The sequence below is a fragment of the Drosophila willistoni genome, assembly GCF_018902025.1.
Source record: "Drosophila willistoni isolate 14030-0811.24 chromosome 2R unlocalized genomic scaffold, UCI_dwil_1.1 Seg167, whole genome shotgun sequence".
NCBI classification, from domain to species: Eukaryota; Metazoa; Arthropoda; class Insecta; order Diptera; family Drosophilidae; genus Drosophila; species Drosophila willistoni.
The window spans coordinates 10918929-10931217 of record NW_025814050.1 but is presented as its reverse complement, the minus strand read 5'-3'; the positions used below and the strand labels follow the sequence as shown (position 1 = coordinate 10931217).

The 12289-nt window shown below is 33.5% G+C and overlaps 2 protein-coding genes across 2 annotated transcripts; both read right to left on the bottom strand.

Annotated features, from left to right (window-relative positions):
• Nucleotides 1–35: 35 nt before the first annotated feature.
• On the bottom strand, nt 36–1220 carry LOC6642100. The gene has a single exon (XM_002064688.4). It carries the CDS (start codon nt 1113–1115, stop codon nt 165–167), a length of 951 nt encoding a protein of 316 aa, XP_002064724.3. The 5' UTR covers nt 1116–1220; the 3' UTR covers nt 36–164.
• An 836-nt stretch (nt 1221–2056) lies between these two features.
• LOC26528902 (protein toll) lies at nt 2057–3229 on the bottom strand. The gene has a single exon (XM_015178415.2). It carries the CDS (start codon nt 3227–3229, stop codon nt 2057–2059), a length of 1173 nt encoding a protein of 390 aa, XP_015033901.2.
• Nucleotides 3230–12289: the final 9060 nt, after the last annotated feature.

Below are 12289 nucleotides of genomic sequence, written 5' to 3'. Positions count from 1 at the left end.
TATCTCTATATATATTTCTGTTGAATGCAGTGAAATCCATTTAAAACACATAGAAATCCATTTATTAATGTATTAGCAGTTTATTTTTTATTATTTGTAATTTGATTACTCATTCATTCGCCAATCGAAAAGTTATCCATTTCCAGAATGGCGCCCGATTCGTGTCAGTAGAGTTTCTTCCATGGTATTATCTCCCAGGAGCGTATAATATGATGCCCGAAGAGAAAATCTTTCAGCTTATTCATTATATAGAACGATATACCAAAGAATGATGCAAAATATAACCAAAATTGTCCAAGACGCTCCCAAATGCTTAGATGATAACGTGCCGCCACTTGAAGTATGTTCAATTCTAGTTCTATATGCAGACCTGGTTCAAATTGTGGCGAGGTATTACGTTTATAGGCTTCCTGTATGGCCAATTGAAAATAGGCTGGATTGGCTTTAACCTGAGCCAGTAGGGATTCCATTTTATATTGGGATATGTCCGATGTATTTGAGTTTCCAAATTGAACCGAACGAAAATGTGTTTTAATATTTCGTCCTGGAAATGGGCAAGTGAATTCCACATATTGTTTCAATTGTAGTTCTCCTTTTAGATGTATACGACCATTTCGTAGCTTAGGCATTGGTTCCTGATGGGCCAACAAGGCGGGCGGAGAGAGATCACACTTGTGCCGCAACTGCGCCTCAAAGAAGAGAAGTAATTGGAAATCCACTAGCGGCGATTCCAGATCCTGTAGTTCTAATTGGAAATGTGCCCGATCTGTAATCGTGTCGTGATCAACATCATCTGTCCAGTATTTGCTGATGGCACAGCTATTCGAGAATGAAGCCATCTGTGCATTAAAATCACTGAAGCTGCTGCAGGCCACCAGTGTGGATAACTCTGTGCTGGCCACGAATATGTATTGGTAATCGAATTTCACATTGGGCTGCTCGTACAACACACGGGACTCGGAGATGCCAGAGTAAGGACTAAGCAGCGAGACCAACAGAACCGGCAACATCACAGATAAGGCAATAAAAATCAGGACCAACAGCGAGGCCATCGAACACAAGGAATTTTTATACACAATGGCCGTGTTGGTCGCATGAAGAGGTATAAATCTCATTTTGAGAGAAAATATTTACTAATTATATATTTTCTTTTTATTTTCCACAAGCCTTCTTGTTAGATTTTAACTCCGACTGATGTGTTGCCTTGGTGATGAGAATTCAAAACAGTTGAAAAACGTTTGTTTTGCGACACTTTGGCGCCCCCTAGCCTAACTAATAGTAGGTTAGGAACTATGGCTAAACAGTGTGACCATCAATTATTACAAAGCGCATCGAAATATTCGAAAACTTTAACTATAGAAACTTGACAATAACAACAAACAAAATGGATTAAATCGGAAATATATTAAAAAAAAATAAAATTAATTCATGGTTTAATATAAAAAGGCAAATGTTTCAAATTGGTTTAAATGGTAGTAAAGTTTTTTATAGTTTTTTTTTTATAAATATAAAGAAGTGAAAATAAAAGTAAAAAAAATTTTTAAACAAATTTTTGGTGCTTACATTTTTAATAAATTGTGGTTAGAGATATATATAAAAAAGAAAAAAATACAAAAATATTTATCTTAAATCTTGTGTATATGATACAATTAATCTTGCTTAAAGCTATTTCAAATATTATTAAAAAAAGGTATTAAGATATTAAAAAGTTTGCTATTTTTTAAGTGCTATAACCAATTCTAAAATGAAAAATATTATTACTTTCGAAAAAGCGGACAAACTCAAGAAAATAAAGGCAACGGGCTGATCTCTACTGCTTGGAGAGTGAGAATAATTGGAATAATTGGAAAATAATTGGTTAAGTATATATATACAATATATATATAAATCTTAAAAGGATGATCCTGAATGTTGTCAAACTTGTTAGTGTAATCCGAACATCAATAAAAGTTGGTCTTCTCAGCAACAATTAGTCGGCAATTAAATATCTGCAATAAAATTTTACAAGTTAGAAGCAAATAATGAAACTTGGATAATCTTTTAATATTTACAATAATTAGGTTTCAATATTGATCATCTCCATTTCCTCGCACTCATCTACCATCTTGTGGGGCAAGGCATAGATGAGCTTATTCCAGAAGTTGGCATCATTTCGCATCAGATAGGTATTAATTTTCAAATAGCTTTGTAGTTCGCCATCGAGTTGATCAAAGTTCTCCACACCCGGATAGATGATGATAATTAGTCGCTTGTACTGATCCTTGGAGGTGGCATGAAGGGCCAAACGAAATTCCAGACGACCCCAAGCGGACTTAAGGAAATTTTTGGTCATTAAGATGACAATGCACTTGGAATTCTCCACAGAGTGGCAAATGCAGTCAGGAATCGGTTCACCAGCCAGCCAATCTCTTTCGTAGAAGCAGAGACGAAGTCGATTGTGACCATGTTCCAATCTTTCGACATACTCCCTTACAAAATGCGAATCCTTGTGACAATAAGCCAAAAAGCAGTCATATTTGGTCTCGATCCCCTTCTCCAAACGAGTGGTCAGTTTCAAGAACAATCTCTTTTCATATAGCCACATCGCAATGGATTTCCAAAAGCATTGCAGAAAACTCAACAGACAGCTCAACATTATAAACGATGTAAAATAGATTACATATCGGGGTATTTTTTCAGGGCATAGATCCTTTTCCTCCAGAGAAACAAACAATCTAGAATCATGGCATTCTGTTTTACATAGGTCCTTGATATTCTCTGCCAGATTCTTCGTGAATCGGAAGAAAAGTATTTCCTTGCAATGACAAATCCAATTATTGCCCGATATAAAGATGGTTAAACTGGACATATTCGATTTTTGTGTCAGAAACTCTCTTAGACTATTGTTCAGTGTCCTTAGAGAATTGTTCCTTATATCGAGGAGTTGAATGTTTTTTGGAAGATTCTCTATCTTTTTTATGCTATTGTACCTACAATAAAGTTCCTTCAGTTGATCAAAGCCTTTGATTTTGGTAAACCCATCCAAAGACTGTAGATTATTATGTTCAAACAGAAGAGTGGCATTCTCCACGATGGGTAGTTTCGAGGGTATCTCCTTCAATTCCAGATTACTGCAGTTGATAATGAATCTGTGATTCTCATCATCTTTACAACAGATGCACGGATCTGGGCAATAATCTTGCCCACTGCATCGCCTCAAGGCAGCTTGGTATTCTGAGAAAAAATTCATTTTTATATAGGCAAGAAATTTAACAAATTTACAACTGCACTGCCAAGGGTTTTCTGATAATTGGAACTCGGTTAGGTTTGATACAAACTGTGTCACATCGTCGTCAAGACCTGTGAAATTATTTTGGCGAATATCCAGGACTCGCAGATTAGATGGAATTTGATCCAGATGAAGATGAGTGAGATTGTTGTTTTTCAAATGCATTTCTTTTAAAGTTGAATTCCGCACAGACGTGGTTGAAAGAGTTTCTATTAGATTATTATCAAGTAAAAGTGATGGATATCCAAGTATATTAATCGGCAAAACCGGAAATATTTTCAAGGCTTTACTTGTGCAGTTGATTATGAATTGATTTTCATCTGCTCCACTAACGCAGCAGCTACAATTATCTGGACAAGGTCCTTTCAGATGGTAAAATTGTGCAGGGATAACAAAGTCAATGTCGGGAAAATATATTTTTTGTTTAATACTCTGGATTTGATCTTTTCCCAGATGGTCAAGGTAACTTAAAAGATTTGTGTTGTTGCAATTACATTTCCAAAATAGTCCATTATGAACTAGAGTAATGTTATATTTTCGTTCCATTAGATACTTGGCTACATTTGCATCCAATGATGTTATCTTATTATTATTTCGTATATTCAGCCATTCCAGGTTTTTGGGCAATTGATTAATCTGTATGTTAGTTAGTTTGTTATTGGCCAGATTAAGTCCCATTAGATTATCATAGCCCTCTAACGAACTATTTGGTAATTGTGTTAGACCATTATTAGCAAATAAGAGAAATGTATAATGTGAAAGCACTAATGGCAAAGGCAATTCGGGAATTTTTAGTAGTCCCGTGGAACTGCAGTTTATTACCAACGCATTAAAAAAGTCGAGGTATTTACAAATACACGCGCTGGGACAACGTGTGCCCTTTGTATCTTGAGTTAAAAAACAGTCTGTATCAGAGTAGAAACACATTGTAGGTGATATACAGTATACATTATCGTAGAAACAAATGTAAGCTGATATATTTGTCTTCTTTATCTGTTCTAAATAATAGGACTTTTTATCCTTATTCAGAGCGAGAGTTTTAAGATTTTTATAACTTTCAATGTATTTGAAGTCGACTGTGTTGAGGTAGGATAAGCTTAGTTTTTCCAAGGTATTCCGAAGTGTAGTAGACCTGAAATAAGTTACGTTATACTTAAATGCAAAACAAATAAAGTAAGTCGTCTTAACGACTTCAGTATACCATGCACAAAGTGGAACAAATATTTTTAACTTCCAATTGTACATATATGTATGTATATATATGTTTACCAAAATTGGGTTTTCGCCGTCTTGAGGACAATAAATCCTCTCAATTTATATATCAGCATAAAAGGTGAGCTATTTAAAGAAGCCCCCAAGTTCTATGATCAGCAGACTTTGCTAAGGAATCCTGAATATGGCCGTTAACATTAATAACATTAATGCTACATCGCTCACTCTTACAAACTCACGAGCACGGATTAGGTGAAGTTCATTACAGGCGTTTAATCTTGAAAGCTCACACCAAAGTTAAAGGAACTACAGTTAAAAACTGTCCAAGATGCAGTGTTTTTTCTGCAAGAGATCTGAGCACCTGCAAAAAATTGCTGCTCTACAAGGCGATTCTGAAACCTATATGGACTTATGGCATACAACTCAGGGGCACAGCGATCCAGAACAAGATTCTACTCAGAATTGTTGAACCGCATCCATTGCCACCTGTGGGTGCATGGTATGAAACATAAACGATATATTTTTAAGACATTAAAACCAACCTTATAAAATCATTGTTGTCCAAAGTGCAATTCATAAATTCCAATTCCCTTATATTAGACAAATTTTCAAAAATCCCAGAGTTTAGATTTCGTGGAGTTAAGTTAAAAAGACGAATTCTCTCCAACTGGGTATTATGTTGAAAAGTATCGTTACGAAAAACAAGTGTTATTTCACACCAAATTGATATTTCTACTAAATTGCTCTTTTTCTCTGATAAATAATCGTTAAAAACTTTTGAAATGTTAACTTGTTGATTTTTACATATAATGATTGTTTGTATAGGTCCGTTAGAAGCATAAACAAATCGCTCCTCTGTCACAACAAATCCATTTTGATTAAGGTCTGACCACGCAACATAATATAAATTAAGAGCTTTCATATATTGAGTAATTTGCTGTGGTGAATATAGTGTAGAATTTATTATTGTCATGACATAGACTTCTATTTTATCTAGCGTCATTTGAAGTTTTTTTAGCTGTGTTAAGTCTACTTGGTTGGTAGTCCAAGTTATATTTAAATATGCACCTATGTCTTTTACTGTTAGTTCAATTTTGTATTTATCCGTAATTATAATATTTTCAATTTTCTTGCACATTTTATCGTTCTCACTGACATTGACTTTTTTACATTCATTGGCACAATAATCATCACAGTAATCGTCTCGGATTGAATCTAGGTTGACCATATTTTCTTCACATAAACCAATTGCCAATAATAGTAAAAATATATTTAATGTTTTTAGCAACATTTCAATGTTCACTCACGATCCGATGAAAGTTCAAAACTCTACTAACCCGGTCCCAAAATGAACAGAACAAACGACAACTCGCTTGCAGAACCTCCAAGAACTCCAAGAGCAGAGCTAAACCGCAGGGATTTGATAACGAATCTAGATTTGGGTGTGGAATTTCCATTATATATATAAATATACATAATCATATTTATACATATATATGTATATATTTTGGTGGGAATTTAATGCCCTAAAACTTATCATTCAATAAGTACCGAATGATTTGGTTTATCTATTGATTGTAAATCCACAGAAAACTATTCGAGTCAAATTAAAAATTGTTTCGTTTTCAAATATTTTATCAAAAGGCAAATAAAAAACAAAAATATGTATATAAAGATTGTTGAGTCGTTTTTTTTTTTTTTTGGTGTCGAAATTTTTTTTACTATTTATCAAATTTTGTTAAACAAATTTTATTTGATGGGCGATTCAATTACCGTTTTTTTTCGTATTTCAAGAATAAGTGACGTAAATGAAGTTTAAAAATGTTCTATAAAGTTTATCTTATTGCTAGTTTTTCTATATTCACAACAATTAATTCCCCAATGTTAACCGCACTATTTTGGGTACATTTTTATATCAATCTTGTAAATTTTTAAATTTAGTCCCATACCAAATGCTTCCGCTTTAAAAAAAAGATGCTCTCAATCGCTTTATTAGAGGTACACCCCAACTTCATCGAGACACATCCGTTCCGGGCAATAAGCCGATACAAAAAAAAGTATTGATTACACATAATTATAGGATCTCTATATAATGCCTTGACCGACCAAAAATACAAGAAAACCAAAAGGAAAAAGTAAACCAAAGAGCTGCAGAACAAAAAAAGAAAAGGGCAAACCACTTGACCAACATTTGCTTACAATTAAGACCGACAACTGGTTTTCAGAATCGCGGCCGGGTAACGCAAAGCCGCAGCCAGAGACAGAGACAGACTGGTCCATAGCCTTGCAGCACTTTCGTGTGCACCACATAAAAATCGGAAGTTAAGTTGCATTTTTAAATTTAATGAGCTTATTTTAAAGAGTGTTGAAAGCGCAGTACTAAAAACAAAAAATGGAAAGTTACCGTCACAAAGAATTTCAAAAAGTGGATTAATACTGACCCATTTATTTTTGTTTTATTTACAAAATTTTTTTGTATATCAGCTAAAAGTTATTTATGTAATAAATTTACAAATTTTATAAAGTGTTAATGATTCTTGGGGTTTCAATGCAGTTTAATAGAATAGAAGATCATAAAATTATTACATGATAAATAATACTTTCTATTCTTCTTAAATTTTTATAAATTTGAAGTAAATTAATAATAACAAATCCGAAGAATCTAGAAGATCCTTACTTAAAAATAATTATTAAAATTGATGATAAAAATATGACTTAGGATTTTATAAATTGAATTAAACTATTATTGTACATTACTAAAAACAACAAAAAAGTAGTGTTTTTTTTTCTTTTTTATTTGCCCATTTATGTATTTACAATCTGATTTGATTTGATTTGTTTAAAAACTGATTCCAATTTATAAGTTTGTTTTAAACTCTAAAGATCCCAATTTGTATACATGATGTTATATACAATAGAATCATAAATATGAGATTAAAATTAACATATTTCAAGTTAAGTAGAATGCTTACAAATATAATTAACAAAAGGTACAATAAAGAAATTTAATCAGAAAGTAAATATAATCTGAGGCATGATAAAACACGAAGCCTAATGTTTTGCCCTAACAAAACTTTGGTTAAAAAAAAAAATAACCATGGTCGGCATAAATGCAATCAACTTGTTGGTCTTTATGACCATACATATGTAAATATACTATATTTCGGAACAACCAATTCCTCCATTCAAAGAGCTCTAATATTTTCTGCCAATTTTTGCTTTTACTCTACTTTTTGACTCCTTTAAGACATATCTTCTACAAACGCCTTGTCTGTGCTTAATCCTTTCAATTTACCACATAAGACAATGGCAGCTCTATCGCTAATTCCAAAAAATTTATTTTGTAAGTATCCTCATCTTGTTTTTCTCATTTTTCTAAGGTGCTATAAAATTTGGAGAACTTCTTACAAACTTCATGAATTGTTCAAACAAGTGCATAAAATCATTTTTAAAATTTAAAAGTTTTGTTAAACAATTTTTGAACGAACAATGACTTACCATAAATGCAAAAGGCATATTAATAAAAAAAATTATTTTTATTTGCCATATAAGCCAAATACTTTTTGATTGATTAGTTAAAAAGTCAAAACATTTGATTTTTCGAAAGATTTTTAATGACTTAGCCTCCTAATATTTATTTGAATAAAATTTTTTTTCACATAATTATTAGTCTGTTTCATATATTTATACTTTATTTAATGGTTTTATGTCTTGAAAAACCAATTCTTACAAATTTCTCCTTAACAATTGTTAAATAATTACTTAATATAGCAGATTGAATGACTTATTTAATTGAATGAAAAACTTATTTGCCTGTCTTACAATTAGAGACTTTTTTTCGGTTCTTTTGTTATTCACTTGTCATAAAATGTTTTCAAAGTTTTTTTGAGCATTATATTTATTTTGGCAATTCTGTTTCGTTTTCACAGTTGAGACAGCGTGACATGTCAGTTTTGTTTAGTTTATACAGGTGTGTTGGTTTATGCATTTGGTTTTCTGATTTGTTCTTTTGACTTTTTGTTGTGACACATACAAAAAAAAAAAAATTCAAAATATGTGGTAAAACTGATGGACATGTATGTCAGGCATAAGAAAAAGCAGTTAAGAAAATGATGAATAAATAAATGAAGCAAGCTTTTTGACAGTTACACTATTTCTCTCTTTTTCTCTCTCCTATCTCTTTCCCTGACAAGTTTGACAGTTAGACAGTGTTTCGATGTTTTGACTACAATTACTTTGACTGATTCCACGTGCCAAATTCAGCTGGCCAGTGGATGCCACTAAACACACTTAAAGCTTAAGTTTAGGGAAAAGCATCACAAAAAAAAAATCAATAATTTATACTTCCTGTTCTTCTGCTTTTCTTTTTTTTTTTTTTTTTTGCATTCGCTTTTATCTGTCCCCTGCATTGCCACGCCATTTAAAAAAACAGAAAGAAGGAAACTTTGGGGCTGTATACACCCAAGATGGCGAGCAGACATTTGAAATTCAGAGCACGAGGCCCACGAGTGAATGCCAGCACTGTGCCCATATATCCTTTTTCAGCGAAATTTTAGCTTTCACTCGTTTTGCCTACGTGACCGTGTTTGTCGACGAATTGTGCGGCAACAGGAGCAGGAGCCATAGCTGTTGAAGTGGCAAATTTGCACAGCATGGTAAAAGCGACACAATATGGGAGGATGCTTTGGGGTTGGCTAAAAGACGGGGGGACAGTGTGGGTTGGCGGCGGGAAAGTAGCAGTTTATTAGGCTCACCAAATTAACATGAGACTACTAATGACTTTTGAGGTAAAACTAAAGAGATGCTCACCAATTCAGGTAGATGTTAGATGAGATAAAATTTTGAAAAGTATTCGTTTGCAAAGGCAAAAGTGAAAAAGAAGAATGGCTCTAAAATCCTAAACCCCAGCCCAAAAAAGTATGCTAATATTTATTTTTGCTGCCATGCCTTTGAAAGTTGTCAACGAACTTTTTCATACTTCGAGTATTGAGTATTAATGAAATGTTCAATTCTCAATGAGAAGCACAATCATCATCGTTTTACTTGATTCTTTCATTTTTGTAAAATTACAACGCCTGCGCGGATTTATTTCAACCCCGTTTTTATATTTGTTTGCTGGATGCTGGAAAAAAGGGGAAATTTTCTTTCTGTTTATGTGTGTGTATGTTTTTTGAGTGTCCATTTTACGTATCAGTTTTTGTTTTTTTTTTTTATTATTTTGCTTGTTTCCCTTAGGAAATCAAAAGAAAAAGCGTATGCGATGCTGTTTAAGTTACTTAAATATTCAACATTCGTAGCTAGTGCAGGATATATTCATAGTTCATGTGTCTGGTAGGTATCTATGTATGTACATATGTATGTATATAGGAAATTCCCCTTACAACACTCAAGTGGAAATGTGTTACATCTGCGTTCCCCTTTCCTTTACAGCAAGACCCAAAAGAGACAGAAAACACACTCGGAATATTTCCAGGAGGATTGTGGGTGAAGAGAATGGGTAAAGTCACTCAAGAATTGCTGTAGATGTTGGTCCTTTCCTCTCACTATATATATATTTGACAATCCAGCCGCAAGCATATGTTACCCGATAATTTGCCGAAAGTTTTAATGAAAGACATGGGAGTCATTTTTCCTTGTCTCTCTCTCTCTCTCTCTTTGTTTTTGTGTTATGCGTAAGTGTTTGTGTGTGTGTGGGTGAGTTAATATCTTTGTGTGAGTCTCTTGGCTTTGTCGCCATTTTGTGTCTGTGTTGAAGCAAATTTGATGAGCTTGAGAAAAGTTATTGTCTTCTGGGGTTGGTTTGAGTTGGAATGCGGGTGTTTGGGGGTTCATATAATTTTCATTTTATAAATGACAATTGCAGAAATGAGTTAGCTGAGTGCCTGTTGTGCTGCAGGCAACTGTAATCACGCCATATCTTTGTACATATATCTGTTGAAAGTTTAGAATGCTTTCACAACTGCTGGCCATCATTCAGAATAAGTTACTTTTTGTGTTTTATTGCAATTTATTGGCATGCCATCGATTTAGTTAAGTGCTAAAAATATTACTAACTGATATGTAAAAGAAATTTTAATGGGTTTTATTCTGCCATTGGTAAATTTAGTTTTATCTAATTAAAGCATTTTATTTCATCATTTCATCATCATCAGAGAACCAACAAATTACCTTTTGTTTGCTACAAATATATGTACATATGTACATACATACATAGGTATTACGAATTTTTTTTCATATTTTTTTTCAATATTATCGCCAAATTGAAAAATTTCAGATAGATTGTAAACAAGAAAGAGTTGATTAATTCCTGAATTGAGAATTAAGATTCATCTCAAGAGAATACAAAAGAATTATTATTAACTAAAGAGAAATTTTTTGGGTCAACGAAGGCAAATGCCAATACCTAGAACTACCGATCTAGGGTAGATCTCGGATCTATTACATAACTTTTCAAATGTATATGTGTGGTGCATTATTACAGATTTAATTTCCAGGTACCATTGCTATGCTCTGCTCCTAGAAATTAATAAACAATCGTTAGTGAGCTAACAGTTCAATCGGTTCTTCAAAATATATACATACATATGTACATATGTGTATGTGGATGACAGTGGACATGGCAGAAAAAACATTTGCCCGCTTACAAAGCCACTGATTTCAATATACATATATGTATACATATGTTTACTTATTCAAACCATTTCATACATTTCACCATATAGGCGCAAAAATAACAGAAGTTTTAATTTTGGGGAATCCCCGTTTTATTATGAGCGAATCTTAAGAATTTACGAACTTTACAAAGAAACTGGAGGGGATTCCCCGTTTTATTTTCTTATTAAGGTTGGGGGGTCCACCATCTATAAAAGCTATCGATTTTTAATCGATTATTCTCATTATGCCATTATTTGAGGCGAATTGAATTCTTTATATATATGTATATATATGTAGTTTAATCGAATTGATTTATTGAAATCGAAATAAGTAAAAAAAAAGAATAAGTGTTTGTCGTATTGCACGTGCTGCTGCAGAAAACTTTAAGCTTCATTTAAAAAACCTTGTGCTAAAATCATTCAAAGAAAATTACATTATGTTAAAGTTTGACACCTATAATCGTAAGTTGATTAATAAATATATACATACAGCAAACCACAATGATTTCATGGGGATTCCCATTACAGATAGAAAACCTTATGTGAAGAATGGGTTGTGGTTCACCGAAGACCATATTCCAGTACGAAAGCTATTTCTCACCAACATTCCGGAAGATCTGAAGGAGGACACGTTAGTTGACCATTTTAAAAGATTCGGGAGTGTCATAAGTGTTCAGCTCTTCAACAATGCTACACGAAATTGCGTGCCTAATCGGACATTGTCCAGGTTCTATGGCAGACAAAGGTATAAAGAGCAGCGAAAATGCGGATTTGTTCTCTTTGCCAATGCAAGCGATGCGACCAAAGCTTTGGAAATGAAGATTCATCATGTGAATGGCCATAAGATCTATGTCATTGTGGCCGATAGTTGGCACCAACCGGATTTGTATGGGGTTTCAGAGCCCCCAACTGCCGGCGATCAGTCAGGGGAGGCGTACATTTTAAAGATTCCTGATGATTGCCTATCAATGATTCTAAAATATCTTCGATTGGCGGATCAAGTCCACTTCCAAAGTGTTTGCAAGCGCTTTTAGTCTGTATATCAGTTAACTGCACGATCCATACATAAGTCGGTCGATTCGCTAAAATTTATGGGTCTGACACGTTGGGAATGTCGTCAGTTTATTCGCAGTTCCGGACCACATATAACGGATTT

Excerpts from the sequence above, each read along its gene's own strand:
- LOC6642100 (XM_002064688.4), bottom strand. The coding sequence starts at position 1,115 with ATGAGATTTATACCTCTTCATGCGACCAACACGGCCATTGTGTATAAA.
- LOC26528902 (XM_015178415.2), bottom strand. The coding sequence starts at position 3,229 with ATGAATTTTTTCTCAGAATACCAAGCTGCCTTGAGGCGATGCAGTGGG.